Raw genomic sequence first — 22,294 nt, forward strand, 5'->3', positions numbered from 1 at the left:
CCCACCGAAGTGAGCTCAGAGCGGGATACTTCTGTACTGGGGTTAAGAATGAACACATCACTTACAAAAAATACAATATTGTATGCAGTTTTTCAGATGCCTTGACTCTCATTAATCATTGGAGGTTAGTGATTGGGATGAGGTTACAGTGAGCGGTAGGTCACATGTTTATTCAAAGAACCATCTGTAAGTCATTCCATAGTACCTCCAGTTAAAAGGAAATGATCCCGCCTATAGATTACTGTGGGTGCAAGGATTTCTGCTCACAGGATATGATCTTTCTGCCTCCCCTCTCCAGTGGCAGCCCCAACTGCCCTGAAATCATGTTCTTGGAGGAGAGGGGAATAAGATTCCAGGGGATATTCTGGGCTGCCGGGGAAGGGGAGAAACCGTTATCCATGGGGAGGGGAACTCTGCACCCATAAAGGTGTTAGTCTGGATCCAACCCAAAGGCTCTGCTGTAGCAGATGGTGAGAAAGACTACCCTTTGCCTTTAATTTTGGAAAGCTGCATCCAGCTAAAGTAAACAGTGCTTAATAATGGAGTTCCACATGAGCTGTTTTAGAAAGCCATGGTAGGGGAAAGTGACATCAAATCCCAGCTGACTTTTGGTGATATTGTAGGGGTTTCAATGCGAGAGACAAACAAAGATGCTTCACCATAGTCTGCCTCTGTGTCGAAATCCTGGACTTCCTTAGCAGTCTCCCATACAAGTATAACCAGGGCCACGCCTGCTTAGCTTTCAAGATCTAACAAGACTGGGCTAGCCTGGGCCATCCATAGCTGTTTGTAAATGCCACTCTGTATAAACAGAGGTGCAGCAGTGGAAGGGTTCCCCTGGCTCATGCAATCTCTCCTCGTGATCTACTTATAGAATCATAGAGTTGGAAGGGACCTCCAGAGTCATCGAGTCCAACCCCCAGCACAATGCAGAAATACTTATTTTTTTTAAATTCACAGCAAAATTTGTTTGTTTTGCTGTTCTACCTGAACCTGCAAATGGTGGCTGCCACTTTCCTTGGAAATCGCATGCCAAACTCTGGTTCCATCCTGGCTGGAAACCTTCTTTGACAAGGAAAACTCATGCTGTAGTTTAAAGTGGAAATACCTAATTATCTGGCTATGTATGGGAGGAGGGTATATGTAAGTCTAAAGGTCCCCAAGGGTTGTTCAGATGGTGACAAGAGGAATTCAGCACCAGCACCCCAAGAATTTAGCAAAGAGAGAATTATCCCTTCTTTGTAGCTGACTAAGAACAAGAAAGAATATAAAATAATAATGCATTATAAAGTAACAGATAAGAAAAGAAGACCGGAACAAGGAGAGCTGGGGATACAAAAGACCACAGCTAGTTATACTGCTGATATTCTTTTAATATTCTGCTCTTTCATTGCGTGTATGGTAAGACATTTTTATCAGAATCATTTCTCCCCTTCGGGTCTTATCTCTCCTGTTCTCCACAGAAGGTTCCATCGGGATTCATTTTTGGCCACTTCCTTTTATCTGTTCCTTTGATCTCTTTCATTCTTATGGGTTCTGCTATCCCCTCTGCACTGATAACACCTCAACCAACTTTTCAACCCAACAAGCCCTAGACAGAATACCACTGTATGCACAGCTCATCAAATAATACCACAAGACGAGTCAGGGTCTGATGATGAGGTAGACAGGCAACCCCTGGGACATGTGCTGAGCAGTGGACCATTTTGCTCCACATGCAGGGATGGTTCTCCACCCAAGAATCACAAGTGAGCCCCTGAAGCATCTGCAGTGCTATTGGGGCTCAGCTTGCTCCCAGTGTCCCTGCTTAAGAACAACTATTTGGTTGCCAGTACTCCAACAGTTTCACAATGAATCTTGCAGGAGTTCTTGGCACTTAGGCCACAAAGGTTCTAATTCATTCAAACCCACGTGCCACCGGGGGGGGGGGGGGAAGGAGCAGAAAGAATGCACTTTTGTCAACTTACTCGACATGCTTTGTCCACTCACGAGGTTCACTCATGGTCATGACTGCACAGTTTGCCAGAATAGTGCACATAATAAGCATGCTGAATAATGTTGCATAATGTTAAGGAATGGGCAATGACAAATTCCAAACAAGTCAGGTCATCCAAGCATAATGAAGTTCTTAAGATACAAAAGCTGAAGAATGTGGTGTGTGCATTTGTGAATGCCATCCACATCACAAGTACTAGTCGTTGATCTGTTTATTTATTTAAAACATCTACAGATTACCTGTTGACCCACCTATAAATCCAACTTATAAAATTAACAATAAAACAGAAATCTTGTCTTCCTCATGTGCAGAATGTTACTCCTACAGTAATTCAATCAAAATATTCAGTTAGCACTTTCAAGTTCAAGTTCATTTATATCCCGCCCTTCCCACCGAAGCGGCTCAGGGTGGCTCACAACACATAAAAATCTAACATAATTTGAATTTAAAACATCTTACACAGTTAAAACAGTAGAATAATAAAACATATAAAACATATAACGGCGGTCTATCAGAACTACACTCAGCTTCCAATGCCAGTTAATTATAAGCCAGCCGGGAGAGGGCTGTCTTACAGGCCCTGCGGAACTGACCAAGGTCCCGCAGGGCCCTCACCTCTTCCTTTGGGCTAGCTATAGTTTTCTAAAGACATATTTCAAACAAATCTTTGGGGGGAAAGAAGAAGAAGAAGATATTGGATTTATATCCCGCCCTCCACTCCGAAGAGTCTCAGAGCGGCTCACAATCTCCTTTACCTTCCTCCCCACAACAGACACCCTGTGAGGTAGATGAAGATATTGGATTTATATCCTGCCCTCCACTCCAAAGAGTCTCAGAGCGGCTCACACTCTCCTTTACCTTCCTCCTCCACAACAGACACCCTGTGAGGTGGGTGGGGCTGGAGAGGGCTCTCACAGCAGCTGCCCTTTCAAGGACAACCTCTGTCAGAGCTATGGCTGACCCAAGGCCATGCTAGCAGGTGCAAGTGGAGGAGTGGGGAATCAAACCTGGTTCTCCCAGATAAAAGTCCGCACACTTAACCACTACACCAAACTGGCTCTACACCAAAAGGATATGAGTGTACCAAAATCATAATAGAACCTCTTCTAAGAAGATTGAAAGGACTTAACAGGTACAAGGCAGGTGTGGCACTGAATCTGAAGATAGTCTTCCCTTTGTTCAATACTATAAAAGTCTAAGAACAGAGAGAAGGAAACATGAAAAAGTGGATTAAACAGTCCAATCACATCTTTAAAGGCATTTGTTATGACATTTGGTTCATCCTTAATCTGTGGAGAGCTGGTGATACAAAAGACCACAGCTAGTGGTCACATCTGACCTGGATGTGAAGCCTCCAGTATGAATGGAAAGCATTTCTGCCATCAGGCAGGAGTTCTCCACTTTCTCTTCCAGCTACAGCACCTTCCCACCAAAATTGCATGCATATTCAAAGGAACCCTGAACCATAGCTTTTGGGCACATGCAGGAGGCTACAGTGGAAAGGGTGGGCGTGAAAGCACCACTGCAGGAGCAGAATTTTACTCATACTTCTTGGGAAATGAGCCTTTATTTGCTGTGTACCAGAACGCTCACAAGAAACTCCAAAAGAAAGAACTCATCTTGTGGCTGTCTGCTGTGAGGTTTTAAATTTAAATATTTCACTAAAGTATTTTATATGACAAGTGATACATGACTAAGAAAACCTCAAGTATTTATTAACAGCATACTGGGACCCAAAATACAGATTTGGGTCACTATACTGTGGTGGTCAGAATGCAGACCAAGATCAGGTTCAAATCTCCACTATGCTACTGAAGATCACAGGGTGACCGTAATCCAGTCAACCTCTTTCAACCTAACGAGGATAAAATAGAGGGAGGGGCAATGGTGTTCTAAGCAACTTTGGGCCCCAAGTGGGAAGAAAAGTGGGGTATTTGTATCTAAATAAATATCAAAATAAATGGATCCAATTCAGAGGTTCTCATGCTACTCAGGGACAGAATGCAAAATCAGAAGATGCCTCTGAGTTTCTTCCATCTTGGGGAATGCTCAGGGCTTTTTTGGTAGCAGGAACTCCTTTGCATATTAGGCTACACCCCCCTGATGTAGCCAATCCTCCAAGAGCTTATAGCAGGCCCTGTAAGAAGAGCCCTGTAAGCTCTCAAAGGATTGGCTATATTGGGGGGCGGGGGGTAGCCTAATATGCAAATGAGTTCCTACTTCAAAAAAAGCCCTGGGAATGCTTACTTTTTTGTTCGCATAGAAAGGGTCCAGGTCCTCCAAGGGCCGAGACACCATTCCTGGAGGGATGTCTCCATAAATGAAGGGCAGCTTCTTCCCCGCCTCCAAGTCAGCATTTGGCTTTGGTTTGTTTTCACTGCTGTCATCATCCTTCTGTTCTTGTTCCGTTTGCTTTTCCTTTTCTTCTTTAATCCGCTGCTCAATGGCTGCGAGGGATTCCTTAGTGAAACGGAAGAAGCATTCGGGTCCGGGTGGTGCCAGAAATGCTTGTGCCATCTTTTCATTCTGCAAATTTTAGTTACGGTTAATTCTTATGGAAGAATGACCTATGGAGAGAGGGAGGAGAAACTTATTTGGGAGTTTGGTTTAAAAAGCCCTCCAGGAAATAACAGCAACAAGTGAAGAAGTAGTCAGTACATTCCCAGACTTGTTACTGTGGTGTTGTGGTCAGAAACTTGGACTGAGTCCAGAGACTGAAATTCAAATTCCTACCCAGCCATGAAGATCATGGATAACTTGGGCCAGTTATCCTCAAAGGCTTCCTGGGAGGAAAAAAAATGAACCACATAAGGCATCCCAAGCATCTTGGAGGAGAGTGGGAGGAGAACATATGAAGTAGATATTTACAACAAATACAACTGAAATTCCCACCCACCCTCTCCCACACAAGTGAATTAAACCATTCAGGACACTGAGTACCTGGGATGTCCACCTCCAATGTCTGACTACATACCCTTTCAGAAGACCCTCTGGCTCTTAAGAGTCATTTTTTGGTAGGCATAGGTTGCAGTGGAAGCTGGTGAGTGGAGAAGTCTCATGGCATGGACAATCATTCCATTTACATTTATCTTTGGATTGCAGCTGTCATTCATTGTGCAATAAAATGCTCACAAGACATGTCCTCCTCATCTCACTGAAAAGTGTAGCAGTGGGCACCCATCATAGGAGGCAGCACACCTCTGAATACCAGGAGATGGGAGAAAAGCAGTAGAGGGAGCCTTCATGGGAACATGGCCAATGGCTCTTTAAGATCTAGCCAAGCTTCTGTTTCCATCCTTTTCCAGGTACTGCATGGCCAGAGGAGTCAGCCTGTGCCCTTCAGTGATCAGCCTAGTAAGCCCCAAAGCAGTTCATTTAGTGTACCTTTTCCCCTGGGTTGTTTTCTAAAATTGTATTGGTATTTTTGTAAGCTGCTTTGGGCTCCTGTTGGGTATAAAAGAATGGGAAGAAATACCCTAAATAAATAAAAAAAGATAAATAAAAGAAATTATGGGACCTATTACAGTTCCACGGGGTCTGCAAAACGGAGCTGTTCCACCAGGCCTTCAACTGAGGCAGAAGGTGTCAAATCCATCTCAGCCTCCCCTACTGCTGGCAGTGTTTACAGTGCCCATCATGTGTCTTGCCTAAAAGATCAACATCTAACATCCAACCCAGAATCTTCCAAGAGGCATCCTAAATGACCTGTATAATAGCCACCTTATTGTGATCCAACTGGAATTTGGCTTTTTATCTGTAATCCTTTCGTTACTTGTTTAATTTGTTTGTTTTTAATGTTTTAAAAATGTGTTTCACTGACTTCTGTGACCCACCCAGAGCCCACGTGCAGGGGAGAGCAGGATATAAAATAAATAAATAAATGCTATTTTTTAAACATGTAAAGAAAATCTGTCACTACTTTTGAAAGGATTTAAACTTAATTTAACCAGAATAAAGCTAAATGGCCTCTATGTACATTGCAAACCTGTCACCCACGTATCTCAGAAAGACAAATAGAGAATGGACTATGAGACTTCCTTAAGCTATCCTCTGTGTATTGACTTGATGGAAACTGTCAAAAGCTCAGGTTCCATACCGCTTTGTTTTCTTCCTTGAGATATCTGTATAGACAGAACAGTTCCATCAGCAAGTAAGTTGTTCACACAAGCAGCACTTTGCTAGCTGCTGAATAAAAGGTCAAGGCTGGAAAAGCGTGCACCCCTAGATTGCCCCTAGAGAGCCAGTGTGGTATAGCGGTTAGAGTTTTGGGCTAGGATCTGGGGGACCCAGGTTCAAATCCCCATTCTGCCATGGAAACTTGTTGGGTGACCCTGGATCAGTCACATACTCTCATTCTAAACCACTCACAGGGTTGTTGCTACGAGGATAACACGGAAGACAAGAGATAATGTAATCTGCTTTAGGTCCCCCATTGAGGAGAGGGAAAATGAAATAATTAAGTAGATTGTTTAGATTGTAAAGGGAAGAAGGGATAAATATGTGCTTCATTTAGGAAAGAATCAGTAGGCCTATAACAGACATCAGTATGATGTAGTCATCTATGATTTTCTTTCCTTCTGGTTTTCCTCAGCAAAGGATGGGTATAAAAGACCTTGCAGACATATATGTGTAAGCCAAGATCCCACCAGATGATCAGGTTTATTTCCTAAATAAGAGAAAGCACACATTGCATGCACTTGATCTATTCTGAAAGGCTCTGTGCAGGAAATGTGTTTCTTCATTATGAATGCTTGTCCTTGTGTGAACCTCATTCATCTTAAAAGGATCTTCCACAGGAAGCAAATCTGGATTTTAAAATAATGAGCAAAGAAAAAAAAATCTGAGAAATGAAAACACACCATGCCAGAAGAGTGCATTCCTATAAGTCTCTGTTTAATGGGAAATGTCTTAGTTTCCTGATACTGGACTAAAATGAAAACACATTTCAGGATGTGTTAGACCAGATGTCAAATTAACATTACATCATTCTGCCAATATGCATGTTTTCATAAAATACTGTGGCTTTCTGTTCCTCAGAAAGCAGACACATATACAGACAAATTTGGAACACTTTTATGCCACCTATCCACCCACTCGGGGTCCACAATGCAGCGAACATAACAATTAAAATACAAAATTCATTTACAAACAAACAGATAAGTAACCCTAGAAGAAGGGCCAATGACCATTATTGGGGCTATTCCAGACAAAACAAAGAAGTCTTCACTTGCTGGTGAAAGACACTAACAGAGGGAGAGAGATGAACATCCCTGGGGAGGGAATTCCAAAGTTTTGGTGCCATGAGATAGAAGTCCCACCACCACCAATTAGTACAACCACCACCACAACTACTACTACTGCAATCAATATAAACAAAAAAAAATATTAAAAACAAATTCACCAAGATTAAAACACCTTCACAGGTTAAAATTTTAAAATTCTTCCAGATGGCAGATATCAGATTTCGTTATCCTCAAGTGTCCCCGCAGTTGGAGTAAACAGATGACTAATACACAGCTAATAGATTACTAATACTTTCTTGGGTCCCCATATATCTAGCCCCAGATGGTGGGGGCAACCACAGCAAGGCCTCCAAGGATGACCAGGGTGAGCAGTTTAGGTTTGTATGGAACTCATAAAGCAGGAATAATTACGTAACAGTGCAACTTTCATTTAAGCAGCTTGTACTTCTTAAAAATCTCAGTGATCTTTGATTCTCCCCCACATTCCCCTATATGTTGCATATTCCAAACCACCTCCTGTGCTGTCCTCAAGCACTGTTCTAGAACGACATCCATTCCAGCTTACAACTTTTACAAGCCACAACACATGATCTAACACTACGTAATTAAATGCAAGTCATCTGTACAAACTAAATCCTTCCAAAGTATAAATACCACTAAGGCAAACTTTTCCTACCTAAGCTTATAGTTGCAATCAAACCATCATTAAAAAAAAAAAAAAAAGACTGCAAGGCTCCAGGAGTCTTGAGGAGCTGTCCAGGGTGCTGAACTCAATACCAAGTAAAAACAGAGTTATTCCCTAAAAACCATTCTAACATTGAACTCCGTGTTCAAGGAGGGAGGGGGAAGACTTACAATCCAACCAAACCAGACAATTATTTTTCGCATGTTGCTGTAATGTACAAGTGTTGGGAATATCCATGCCTAATGCCAGTACATATACACAAAAAATATGTCCAGTTATTGCAAAGGGCAATAGACATTAGGCTTTCGTTATTTTTCCCTTCAGGGAACAGTTCTCTGCATAGCAATGCCTAACCAAATAGGAATCACTACACATCTCCCCTTCTTGCAACAACTCCCCCTGTGCTACATTCTCATTCTGTTCCCATAGATCCTCTGACCATCGAGAACAAATTTTCAGAAGACGCAGGGAAAGGGAAGGTGCTGCATGCCAAGGGCTGCATCCGATCCAATGTCACTGAATTTTTTCAAGTTTAATAAAAAAAAATATTAAATTTTTCATCTGGTTGTCAAAGTATTCTTCTAATTCAACCTAAAACAGGTTCAAAGAAGCACATACAGTAAACCAGGGGTGGGGAACCTCTGTCCCGAGGGCCGTATGCGCACACACTATTTATCAAATAAGGCAGAGACCACACTTATCATTCTAAAGGTCTCTTAAAGAGTTGTAATACAGTGTGGCAGAACTGGGCACTTCCCAAGACTGCTGCCCACAACCAGCTGGGGAAGGGTCTAGAGTCAACTGGCCCTATTCCTGCCAGCCCATGCGGGACTCGTCAGCCAATTCAGCCAGGTGTTTATTCAGTCTTCAGGCATACAGTGGAAGGAAACAGTTCACAGGTCTGCTTCTGCTGAGATGTTAGATCTAGTGGATGCTTAAGACACCATCTTAATCTGTACTGAAACCAGCACCAAATTGTTCTTAAACTGTTTTTAATGCTTTTTAATGTAAATGTTTTAATGTATGCCACATGGCGTGAGCCGCCCTGAGCCTGTTTCGGCGGGGAGGGTAGGATAGAAATCCAATTAAATAAATAGATAGATAAGTTACCCCCCACTACTACTCCTGCAATCCTCTCCAGAAAGCCTCTCACTGCTCTTTTTAAGCCTTGCCTCAACAAGTACCCAAGCTTGGCTGATCCACTGCTCTACCTACTTTCAACTGTTGCTAATGGCTGTTGGTTTACCCATCTCTGGGGTTTTTAGGCCTCCCCAGCTCCACCTGGGGTCTGCCTTGCCCTTTTTGAGCCGGTTTCTCAGAGCTGCTGGAACCTCCTTTTGCTTTCAGACATGCCTCAGAGCTTTCCTCATGGGGAGTACTTCCTGGCCTCTGGTAAGGGGGTTCCCTCTCTAGTCTGTCCCTGTGACACACAGCCTCTCCAGAAGGCCCTAAAAGTCCCCTCCTGGGATTCTGTTCCACAACAGCCAGGCAGCAACAGAAACAGTCTTTGCTGTAAGCGATCATATTCTTAAGAACTTAGCAGAGAATGTAACATGATCAATAGCCCAAGCCTCATTCCCAGAAAACACATATAATCCCCCACCCCCCCCAGCAACCTCACAGTTTCCAAAGGAAAAGTCCTGAGTTTGTTTAGAGAGTTTCTGCCTTAAGGTGCATTGACTGCACATGTGCAATTCTGGGAGATTGGCAGGGCTGCTCAATGTCCAGGTCACTGGGAAAAGAGGTCAGATCAATCGACAAAGGGTCAAATTGCTTCAGGTAGAATGCTGAGTATGAACGATAGCTGCTGTGCCTGCCTGCTGATAGCTCGATAACAACAAGGAGATTTCAAGCAATTAGTGGAGGACTCCCTCCAATGCCCGGACTTGCCATGGGTGTGCCCTGAACATTATCACAGCAGAGAATATACCAGGGACTCTCCTTACTCTAGAGCATCAATTAGGCCAAGAGATCCCAAAAGGGATGCCGTCCCCAGCCAATTTGATGCAGGCTGCACACAGCTCATGTTCAACTAGCAGCTGATCTTTTTGTATCTTGCAGGACATGTTTAGTTTCCAGGGCATGTGGTTGCGAAGGGGGCGGTGGGGAGGGAAAGGCTGATTTCTGCAGTAAGGAAAGAACACTGACATTTTCCTTCCTCTTCCTGGTGTTTTACCTTTCAGCAGGTGGCACTGATGGGATTCTCTTGGTATCAAATGTGAAGGGCAGATGAAAATATAAAAGGGAAATTCAAGTCTGCACTTGTAATAAATGCCTGTCCCTGTTTTTTTTTTTACCATTACCATTCCTATTCTCATTACCATTCCTATTTTGACCATTACCATTCCCCAAGATCTGAGGACCAGTCATAGCCAGTGAGCAGGAAATGGCTCCCTGTGAGCTCATCTTTGAGAGTTCTCAGAAAAGATGCCTAGATTGCAGGACTGGATCTACATGTTTTTTGAGAGGGGGCAAAATTTTTTTAAAAAAAATGCTGCCCCCTTATGGGCCATTCTGTCTTATGGTCCCATAGAATACAAGGGACTCTATACCCACTTTGGCGCTCCCCCCGTCAGTGCCCGGGGCAAGCACCCCCCTCTGCCCCCCCCCCCCCCCGATCCAGCCCTGCTAGTTTGGCCTATTCATCATAGAGAAAAACAGTGCATTCCTTAACAGAGTTGCAGTCTTTTAAGCCCATTGGTTTCGATGGACATAGAAGGGTGTAACTTTGCATGCAATTGTACTGTAAAGATGTAATTCCCTTGAAGTACAATTATTTTCAAAAACCTCATATCAACTGATCTATCATAATTCAACCAAGCCCCTTTCTCCATTTTTAATTTCAATCATGTATGCAATGTCTTAAATGTATTCCATGAAGTCACCACCCATTTTATTTCAAATTAGGCCCCCCCCCCCCCCAATACCCTAAATGTCATTTCAACTCCAGGCAGCAATTCCACTAACTACTTTTGGGCTGAGATCACCTTCTTGACTTCTCTTCTTCCCTCTGCTTTCCTTGTAACCTTTTTTCCTAAAGTTGAATTGCAGTCTCTGAAAATCTGGTTGCTAAGCAACAAATAAGGAAGAATCACATACGCTCTCTTCTCTTTAAAGGCACCACACCCGTTTGCAATGTGATAAATTTGTGTTTCCCTCTACAGGAGCAGTATTGCTTGTTTCTCTGAACATCAATTGAAAGACAGAGCACTGCTCTGTCTTTCAGTGCTTCTCATGCTACCCCTACTGGCTGAGTAACATAAGAATCCATTGTAAGCTATCACTGATCTTTCTCAAGAACAAGATTTTGTTTTGAGTAGAGAGTATAAACAGAAAGGAATGAGTTCATCAGAACACCTAGTGATCGGAATACACAACAAAAAGGAAAACCCAAACACTTGCAAAATGCAAAAGAGAAACTAAATGCCTTCATTATTCTATATGCTAATTTACTGCCCACCTTCTATATGTATGACTGTTATTTCTATTTTCATTTTATTGTATCTGAAGAAGTGTGCTTGGGCATGAAAACTGATACCTTGAAAGTCTGCTGGTCTTAAAGATGCCACTGAATTCAAACTTTGTTCCAACCATCTTCAAATATATAAATAAGTAACACGATTCTTTTCCAGATTTTAGAAGCAGTCACACAACAAAATTCTTCTTTCATTGAACAGATAATCATATAGTATTCTGAGACAGTCGCGTAACTGGTTTACTTTAGGATTCACTTGAGACTTTACTCCCAATTATGATCCTGGGGACGAACTACTGCCTCATCAAGCCCACTGCCTTCAATCCTCATGGAAAATTCCACAGAATGTTTCTACCCAAGCACTGCGTACTTTTAAATAAGATGTCCAGTAATGGGTAACAGTTGCACCACTTGCACCAGAGCAAAGTTCCAACAGCCCAAACCTACCTATCTCAATAAAAGTCTAAAAACAATGAACTGGACAAGTACAATTGCCAAAAATATTTTTAACACAACACCTTCTGTGCCTTTAGATGGCAGTCAGACACCATAAAACTAGTGCTTAAGGTGATGAACAGGAATAAATGCTTAGATTTGTAGGAATGGAGAAAATGGGGAATATGCATTACAATTTTGCAAGGGGGAATATTAGTAGCTCCCTTAAACATTCCCAACAGGCATTAAATAGTGTCCCAGCATCCCTTGTGCCAAGCCTCACTTTAAGTTCTGGAATGTACCACCGATGTTATACATTGCATTCATTCCCTGTAGGGCTGGACATTTGACTGGCTGAAGAAGAAAAGAACAACCTCTGGCTGTCTGCTAGGAGGAGCAATGCCTATCAAGCCCCAGGTGAAGGAGAGAGGGATCTGGAAAGCAAAATGTGGTCATTGCACTTCCAGGCTATTAAGTTGGAGAGACCCTGTCTATAAGCAGGGTAAAAAAATGAATGTGTGGAGATAGACTTTGGGCTCACAGAAGGGTAGGCTGAACATCCTTTCTCAGCAAACTCCAGCTGTTTCGTGGCTGTGAGAATAAAGTTTCTGTTGACAGGACTGGGACAGAGAAATAATAGGGAGAGTAGATCAGTTAGGAAAATCCTTTGGACAAATGGATGTTTATGTTTTACATTATCAAGGTACAATTCTATTTCACTGTTTCTATTTACAATTCCTTAATTTCACTTTGCACCTATTTTTATATTCCTTCAGGTATTCGCAATTCATCTTCATGTAGCGTCTATATACTTAATTAGCATGATACTTGCTCCTGCTGCTGACTAAGTGGAAGAGATGGACAGAAACTCTTTATAGCATCTCCTTTCTGGATCACCTTTTCATTTAGCATTTCCTAACCAGCTTTCAAATCCACACTGAAACAGCCAATTGTTCAAGGACTATTGAACAGACAAGGTGATAAAATGAATTTCAGAAAATTACCAAGAAGCAAGATGCCCTTCTGCTGCCATAAGAAACTTCTGCAAGAAGGTCACTTCCATTGATGCATGAGGATTTTTTTTGCCAATTATCCGTCTTACACAAGTATCCACACTGTTTGTGAGGGTCGCCTGGCTTCCAACAATAGAATATGGCTGGCTGTAGAGGGCTGCAACAAGGGTTAAATCCCATTTCATGAGCTTTGCTCCATTTGTTTAATTTTGGAACCAATACAAAATCCACAGATCTTTTAGGCACAAAATCTGTCTGTACATTCAAGCATGCTAAGGGTAATCTGCAGAGTATTAAAAACACCCCCCCCCCAACAAACTGTTGAATTGTAAATTGTTCAACAAAAATTAAACTACAGGCTGGAATCCAAAAAAAGCCCTGAGTGGAAGAGAATGACTTGTGTGAGTTGTACTTGCCAGGAGCAAATATGCTCATGCCAATACTACGGATAAGCAAATATCAGGAAGACCTTGCACATACAGAACAAAGTCGCTGAACATAAGAACATAACAAAAGCCCTGCTGGATCACATCAATAGTTCATCATCAGTCCAATAGAGCATCCTGTCTCACACAGTGACCAACCAGTTCCCCTGGATGTCCAACAACAGGGCACAGATGTTAAGGTTTTCTTCTGATGTTAGCTCCTGGCTCTGGGATTCAGATGATTAATGCCTCTTAATGGGGAGGTTCCCCTCAGTCACCATGGCTAGCAGCCATTGACAGACTGATCCTCCATGAATCTAACTAATCCCCTCTCTGTATAAAGTAGTATTTCCTTTTGTCCATTCTGAACCTACTGCCTATCCGCTTCATTGGATGCCTTTGAGTTCTACTATTTTGGGAGAGAGAGAAAAAATCCTCTTTGTCAACTCCCCACCGCATGCATAATTTTATAAATCTCTGTCATTACCCCCTTAGTCATCTATTTTCTAAACTGAAAAGTCCCAGGCTCTTCAGCCTTTCCTCAAAGGAAAGGTGCTTCAACCGCCCTCATCATCTTGGTTGCCCTGCAATGTCCTTCTGGAGATACGGTGATCAGAACTGTACCCAATATTCAAAGTGGCCACACCACAGATCTATACTGGGGCATTACAATTCAGCTCTTGTATTCTCAGTCCCTTTCCTAATAGCCCCTAGCATAGAGTTTGCCTTTGTCAATGGTACAGCACATTGTCAGGTCTAGCTATGTGTCAGGCAAACAAACTCCTCTGATGAAACATAGAAAGGCCTGTCTCAAACATCAGACAACTACCACGGGCAGAAAGACTCTGGAGCTCGGCCACGGCTGCTTTAAATCTCTTTAATGTTCTACAGAGACTGTATCCATGTTTTTTGTGATGATTTATGATGCAGACCTCACTTGGCACAAACACACAGATACATAAATTGGCCAGAAAGGAAAAAAACCCAAAGAATGTTCTGTTCTGTTCTCCAAAAATCACAGAGCTTTGCATAACCACAAAAAAAAGGCCATGGTATGTTTTATTCAACAACAATTTCATTGAAAAAAAAAACATGTCATCTATGAATAATTTAATGCCACACAATGTGGGCTCATCTGAGATGCACTGTGCATGTACAGCATTTGCAGAGATGTATACTGTACTGTATTTCTGAATTATTAATTGAACTAAGAGATTCACTATTGTGTTAGGCTTACCAAAAGTGCCCCAACCTGGTTTATCTAATAGAACAGTCAAAGGAGACGTATCAGCAACTGAATCAATGATTTTGAAATGTAGTATAAAGTATAAAGGAAACAAATAATTCACTCAGAACTCAATTCAGACGTGAGAAGAAAACTAATTATGGTTAGTGTTATGCAGGTCTTCAAGGGGGGGTCCCAGTCAAATCAGCTGGTTGGTGGAGAAGGTCCAGGCCAGCATTGCAGCAATGTCACCAGCAATGCGGCAATGTCACTTCTGGCACACACTAGAAGTGACATTATTGATCTCTGGTGATGCGGGACAGTCTGGTATTTGGTCAAAAACTCTACAGTAAAATAACACAATGTCACTTCTGGTGCACAGCAGAAGTGACGTCATCATGTAGCCAGTGACATCACTGCAACACAGGCCTCGGCCTTGGCTTGTTTCAAGTAAGTCCCCCTCCAAGTTGTCACCTGCTAACCCTAGTGTTACAGGCCACCCAAGAAACTCTTGTTAACTGCAGTACATTGAACCAAGATGTGAAACCATGGTTTGAAACTGGTTTATTAACTACTGTAGTTTAAAACCACATTCAGCAATAATACTTACTCGGTTACCTCAAGCCAGTCCCTCCCTCCCTCTCTCAGCCTAATGTACTTCACAAGGTTTTGAGAGAATAAAATGGAGGCTGGGGGAGAGAAATATGAGCAATGCTCTGAGGTTCTTTGAAGAAGGACGACATAAAATTGTGACTGATTCCAGCACTCCGTTGTTTAATGGGAATGCAGCACACATTCACAATTCTGAATCACACCAATTCTCTCCATACCTTCGCCTGGTTCATAGCCAGCAGATTCTTCAACGTTTGTTTTTAATGCTTTTATGTGTCAGTTGGTTTGAATTTTGGAATCACTGAAGGGAATAGTTTTTGAAGATTCATAGTTCTTCAGCTATCAACTCTTCTTTTGTGGTAGAACAAAAGCAATCCATTTATTTACACCTCCAATCGAAGTAAATGTCTTACCCTTGGCTTATGTTAATGTTAGGATTTATCTAACCTAAACTCTTCACATTAGCTCTACATGTTTCTAAGAGCCAATCCCCTTTGCAATTAGACAAAGAATGGAGAGCGTGAGCACTGGACTACTCCCTAGACAGATCTTGCTGATTTACAACATCAGAGCACTTTACAGAAGTAACCTGGGGGATTCATCACAGTTTATGTAGTAATGTTGGCTTGAATCCAGACACTCTGCTCAGCACCTGAGGAACAGCATTTTCCCTCAGAGGAAGATTCCTCATGATGGAGGAAGGCTTCAGACTCTACTCAGCAGAGTGGCTGCAGGCAAGTCAGGGTACTGCCACAGCTACATGAGTGTTACTGTGTAATCTGCTGTTCTAAACATATAAAGTGTGAAAGGTAGGTGCATACATTCAAACACAAAAGAGGCACATGCAGGGATCTGCAAGTGGCCGCAGCTCTCTCATGTGTGCTCACTTCATGTTTGAAGACATGCATCATTCTTTCATATTTTACATGTTTAACTCTGCAAACTTTCATATAACACCATCACTGCTGAGATAAACATTACCACCGTATAAAGCAGCCCTCCTTTGCCTTTCTGCAGCGAACTTCTCCCTTGTTGTTATGAATCAGCTCCAGTGAAGCTGTGCCAGCATAATATTCTGCAACCCTTGCCTTGTATAATTACAAATGGAGGCTATTAAAGTGATTTAAGGAGACAGATACGAAACAGCTCACAACATAATCCAAGCTGAGCTGCACCCTATTCAAAATGTTATTTTGTTTTTCAGAAGCCGGTGGAACTGTATCTTTAACCTTTCGTTTATCTTTCAAAGGCTTTCGCCAACCTGTCACGATAAGGATGGTCGTCTTCAAAAAAACTGAAGGTGCGTCATTGCTTTTGTAACACAATTATGCACTTTAGACAAAAACACCATTCTTTGCACAAGTGTGCCTGTATAAACAGTTTAAGGCATTGGTTTCACAATTCAAACTTATGCTCAGCCATGACGCTGTTTACAGATTGTTTGTTCGAGTCGTGTTCACTTTACATGCTACATTTCCATCTGCCTGCATTATGTACACGAAACGTACATCGTATAAGGGAGGCAGATGAGAGCTTTGAAACACATGTAAATGAGGCAAGGAACCAGCACCTGGTCAGAGATCTTTGTGATATTTACTTTACTTCACTGCTGGGATGGTGTGTTTGTTTTGCAGGCTAGGTACCCAGTAGGTCTTGAATACTCAGGTCCATCATCTAGCACAAAGGTGTCAAACTCATTACAAGGGTCGGATCTGACATAATTGTCACTTCCTTGGGCTGGGCCATGCATGCCGTAAAATGTAACACTAGCAGGCTTGATTGGATTAGGTGTGCTACGCAGAAGGGTAACAGGGATGGAGATACCAGCGTTGTTAATGAGTCAGGAAACCTAGGTCCCAATTCCATCCAGGAGGATTCCGTCCAGGAGGATGCAAAGAATAAATGGCTGATAAGTCTGACACTGAGAAACCATAACATTCAGCTGTTGACCTAAGGGTAGCCATGCTCTTACAAAGGAATGCCAAAGGAAGATTAGAGGGACTGCTGAATTGCAACTGATAATGAAGCTCAAGACACTGTCGTCTCCTGGACTGAACCGAGAGCAAGTTTTCCTGTCTCATTACCTATGTGTGCTATTATCATTTGGCATCTGAAATCACTCCTCTCTCCAAGATATGAGGACCAATCCAAGTGTTCTAATTCCTAATCAGGGTCTTTTTGAAAGAAAATAAATCCACAGAAATCCAATCTTTTTTTAAAAAAAGAGAAATCCTTAAAAAAAAGAAAAACCTGTTCAGAATAAGCCCAAACAATTTCTTCAATGTACACTGTGCTTGTCAGAAGAATCTACCCACGCACCCTCCTTCCCTCCAAAGAAGCAGCATGCTTGCACACAAAAACTTATACCTGGAATAAAACGTTGTTGGTCTGAAACCTGCCAAGGGACTCACTCAAACTTTGTTTTATCTCTCTCTTTTTTCTCCCCCTCTCTTCCTTCCCAAAAGAGGAAGAGCAGCCAGGGAGAAGAAAACAGAAGCTCTGTGTGTGTGTTGTGTGTGCCCCATGGTGTGTGTGAGAGGCAGGGGGGAGGCTTATGTTTGCATATCTCCTGCAGAACACAGGAAGCAGCCACAGAACTCTGTATGTGTGTGGGGGGGAGAGGGGGGAGGGAGGCAAGAAGCAGGAAACAGGAAGCAAAGACCCACTGAGGGAACTGGGGGGAAAGCAAGCTACCATGTGGCTGCAGCATCAGCCCTGGAAGAGGAAACGGGAGATGTTTGCTTGGGGGACAGATCTGAGCCCTGCATGGGACAGATGTGTCTCGTGGGTCTGACACTGATCTAGCACCTGGACTGTTTCCTAGAAAATTCTGCTGAGCCCTTACTTTTTCAAAAGGCTTGCTCCCTTGGGCATCAGTTTTATTTCAAAATAGCACACACAAATTTTGACTAGTAAACTCTTGAAAATGTGTGGGACTTTTGCAGCCTGTTAGCAAAGATCTTCTTCTGAGGTCCTGCAATATGTATTTTCTCTAGCAGAGGTAGCTGAACACTGAAATTATGAAGCCTCTCTCCCATCTCCCTGGTACTGAATTTATTCAGTTTTTAAGCATGAAACAAACACATCGTTATTCTTTCAGGGTGCTTCATGTAATATTCCCTCCAAACTGTGGATTATTGTGGGCAAAAATTCAAGAGCCAAAGGAGCTACTAGCATGAGTCAGTTACACATCTTCAGACCAGTCAGTTTGGTGTAGTGGTTAAGTGTGTGAACTCTTACCTGGGAGAACCGGGTTTGATTCCCCACTCCTCCACTTACAGCTGCTGGAATGGCCTTGGGTCAGCCATAGCTCTCTTATCTGGGAGAACCGGGTTTGATTCCCCACTCCTCCACTTGCACCTGCTGGAATGGCCTTGGGTCAGCCATAGCTCTGGCATAGGTTTTCCTTGAAAGGGCAGCTGCTGTGAGAGCCCTCTCAGCCCCACCCACCTCACAGGGTGTCTGTTGTGGTGGGGGGAAGATATAGGAGATTGTAAGCCGCTCGGAGCCTCTGATTCAGAGAGAAGGGCGGGGTATAAATCTGCAATTCTTCTTCTTCATCTAGTCTACTTTACAAGGTTGTTGTGAGGATAAAATAATAATAATAATTTATTTATATCCCGCCCTCCCCGCTGCAGCAGGCTCAGGGCGGCTCACAACATATAATAGATAAATAATTACAATATAAAACATTATATCAATACAATATATAATTCATAATAGTTGCTATTTAAAACCATTGTAATTAAAACCATCAAAGTTAAAAAAAATTAACATTTACAGGTGCTATGTTCTAGATGTTCTCCTCTTGTAATTTATGATGGCCGTATGTAGTAGACTAAAATCCACATTAAGAGAAGGCCAGTTGGAAAAGGGTAGTCTTGCAGGCCCTACGGAATTGAACAAGACTCTGCAGGGCCCGCACTTCATCCGGTAGTTGGTTCCACCAGTGTGGCACTGCAATCGAAAAGGCCCTTTCTCTCGTACTCTTCAATTTGGCCTCCTTCGGCCCGGGGATTTCTAATAGATTTTGTGATCCGGATCTCAGTACCCTCTGGGGAATATGTGGGAAGAGACGGTCCCTAAGGTAAGCAGGTCCTCGGCCATACAGGGCTTTAAAGGTAATGACCAGCACTTTGTAACGAATCCAGTATACAATTGGACAGAACAACATAAGCTACTTTGCATCCCAATGGAAAGGTGAGGTAGAAATACAATAAATCAATATTACTGTTGTTAAATAAAACACTTTTGAAGAACTTATCCTTCTAAATTATTAAGACAATACAAGTGCAGGTGTATTATTCCCTCTGTCTACTCTCATCCCGTTCTCAGCAGCAATCACTGACTGCTACCCTTAGGAAACTAAGGGCTTAGTGTAGCTCTGATGGGACAGAAAACAAGCAAACAAAAAGGCACAGCACTTTTTTTTAAAACTCAGGCATGAGTTCTTGAGAAGTCACAAATGTGCAGGTTTTCTTGAACCACTGTCAAGCTGACTAAGTGAACACTCCACCTGCCTTACAGCTCAAGAGGTATTACCCTCTTCTACAGACAGCAGACGTCCCATTGCAGAGGGTGTGATGAGGCTACCAAATTTCCTCTTCCACCAGGGCAAAGAGAGTTTGAGTACCAATTCCAGAAAGGACTGTACTCAAATCAGTCATGATAAAACCATCTAGTGCAGGAGTGTCGAACTCAGTTACGAGGGCCGGATCTGACATAAATGAGACCTTGCTGGGCTGGACCATGTGGGGTTGGGCTGAGCCATGTCAGGCCAGGCCATGTGTATACCTATTGAAGATTAGGTAGCTAAGATATAGACAGACGGACACAATTAAAACATGCTTAAAATGTTAGCACTCAGTCTTAAAGCTACTACTTTCTTTGTATTTCTCCCACAGGATCCAGGGAACTGGGCAAAGGAAGCTGTGGCTCTTTCCTTTCTTCCGCAGGGGACTGGGGGGAGGGGGTGGAGAAGAGCCTAAGCCAATAGAAGGAAGAGATGCTTAGCTCAGTAGCTCTGCTGTGCAACTCAGAGAGTCTGGAAAAACAAGCTCTGCCTCCCCACTTTCCTCCACAAGGTAGGAGCCTCAGCCAATGGAGAAAATAGAGATTTTTGCTCTGTAGCTCCTATGCAATTGAGCAAGCCTTGCAAAGCAAACTGTTATGCAGAAGGAAGCAAGATATAGGAAGAAGGAAGCAGATGACAGCCAATTGCTTGGGGGCCTGATAGGAACCCTCCAGGGACCTGATTTGGCCCCCGGACCGCATGTTTGACACCCCTGATCTAGTGTGTTCAATGATCCCCACCCTCAATGAACCCCCAGCTGCCTCAGTAATCAACCTCACATCTCTCCCCCCCCCCCCCCCTTCACTACTGCAGCGAAAATCCCAAGTGGAAGGCAGCGTGCCCTCATGCAGCTTAGCGGAAACTCTGATCCTCCTTATCCTCCTATGCATATTTTTGGTGGCTCAGAAGAAATGTTTCTATCTGTAGTTTAGGAAGCATTTATTTAAATGGGTTGTTATGCACTGTGCCATATGAGTCACAAACGTATGTGTACACTGCTGTATAGCTTATTGTAAGTATGATCCCATTATGTAAGTTCTGTACTGCTTAATGTGTCATGTTGTTTCTGTTTCTTTCTGGTGGTCCCAGAGACCTCTAAAATCCTAATGCATTGTGTACCAAACAGGGGCAGCCCTGAGGTGCACAGCACCCTTGGCTTCACCCATGCCATGGCACCCGCCCCACCGCCCACACCCTTCTGCCCCCCGAAGTCTGCAGGCAAAGCCAGAGGAAAGCAGGGAGTACACCCAGATGGTGTGTGGCCTCTGTGGAGTTTTCTGTTCTGGAAGGGAGACGGAGTGACGCTGGTCGGTGCACAGCCTCTCTGCATGCTGAGAGCGCCGCACAGGCCAGGCGCCTTCTGCTACCTCCTCTGGCTTTGCCCGTGGAGTGCTGCAGAGATGCTCAGAGAGAACTGGGCACCTTCCCCACCGTCCTCTGGCTTTGCCCACAGCCCACTGGGTGGTGGTGGAAGGGTGTGGGTGGCAGTTCGGTATGGGCACTGTGAAAGAGGGCAGTGAGCTGCGTGGGCATTTGCCTACGGTGCCAGAAGGGCAGCAAGGCTCAATTCTGCACCCTAATCCTAAATTGCCTAGTGGCAGGGCCGCCAGTGCCACTGAATGTCCCATTCTATCAACTGTACTGACACACTTTGTGCAAACTGCCTTGAGTGCCCGTAAGAAAGGCGGACTATAAATAATGTAAATAAGAACAATTAAAATGCAGCTTTAAATTAAATCGGATTTTAAGCTATAAACTTGACTTCCTTTCAATTTTTTTCAGGTCTTCTACTGTAAACTATTTGGATTTTTTAAGTTACTGTTGGTGGAAGCTATGGTGATAGTGAATGATGAGAATGTGGGGTTAAAAGTGAAAGAAAAAAAACTATAATTTGTTTCTGAAATGTCATAAATAAGACTATTATCTTTATAGTAGGTGGGCAGTTTGTGTAAAGCCTCCCCCTTGCCCATTTCTCATTCCCCAGATTTTGATTAACACTTGAAATACAACTACAACCACTAACGAAGGCTCCTATAGGTCCAATTCAGGTCAAAATTATGCTACAAGTTTGATTAACACTTGAAATACAACTACAACCACTAACGAAGGCTCCTATAGGTCCAATTCAGGTCAAAATTATGCTACAAGTTTGATTAACACTTGAAATACAACTACAACCACTAACGAAGGCTCCTATAGGTCCAATTCAGGTCAAAATTATGCTACAAGTTCCACAGCTATGCAATAGACAGATAGTGTCTAATGACCACTGCCTCCTCTGTTCCTATCACAAGCCTTTAAAAAATGGAAACAACTGCAGCGTGCTTCTGATGTCTTTGTTTTCGGTAACCTGCATCAAAAGGAAGTTGGCAGGGATCCAGACTCCTGATTCATTTAGACAGATAACTTATGCGATATTGCTTACTGCATATTCCTATTAAGGACTAAAATGAAGGATGCCATTAGAATGCCATTAGCAGAGCTGATGCTGCTGATAGAGAAATGACAGGATAAGGCCACTGCAAACTAAAGGTAATTTAACTATTATAACATCTTTTGACATGGTTTCTATATGAGCTAGAGTAATACATATAAAAACTTTTAAGATGGAA

At 42.9% G+C, this 22,294-nt stretch overlaps 1 protein-coding gene across 1 annotated transcript in view; it reads right to left on the reverse strand.

The window, feature by feature from the left end:
- LOC132585170 (sodium channel protein type 2 subunit alpha-like) overlaps window positions 1-22,294 on the reverse strand; it is a 146,220-nt gene that overhangs the window by 68,223 nt on the left and 55,703 nt on the right. Inside the window, exons 2-4 of the mRNA XM_060256959.1 lie at window positions 4,244-4,563; window positions 3,073-3,191; window positions 1,968-2,057 (exon numbers count right to left, since the gene is read on the reverse strand). Coding sequence (XP_060112942.1) covers window positions 1,968-2,057; window positions 3,073-3,191; window positions 4,244-4,513 — 479 coding nt within the window. The 5' untranslated portion in view covers window positions 4,514-4,563. The remainder of the gene's footprint in view (window positions 1-1,967; window positions 2,058-3,072; window positions 3,192-4,243; window positions 4,564-22,294) is intronic.

Source organism: Heteronotia binoei, chromosome 16 (genome assembly GCF_032191835.1).
Source record: "Heteronotia binoei isolate CCM8104 ecotype False Entrance Well chromosome 16, APGP_CSIRO_Hbin_v1, whole genome shotgun sequence".
Classification (NCBI taxonomy): Eukaryota; Metazoa; Chordata; class Lepidosauria; order Squamata; family Gekkonidae; genus Heteronotia; species Heteronotia binoei.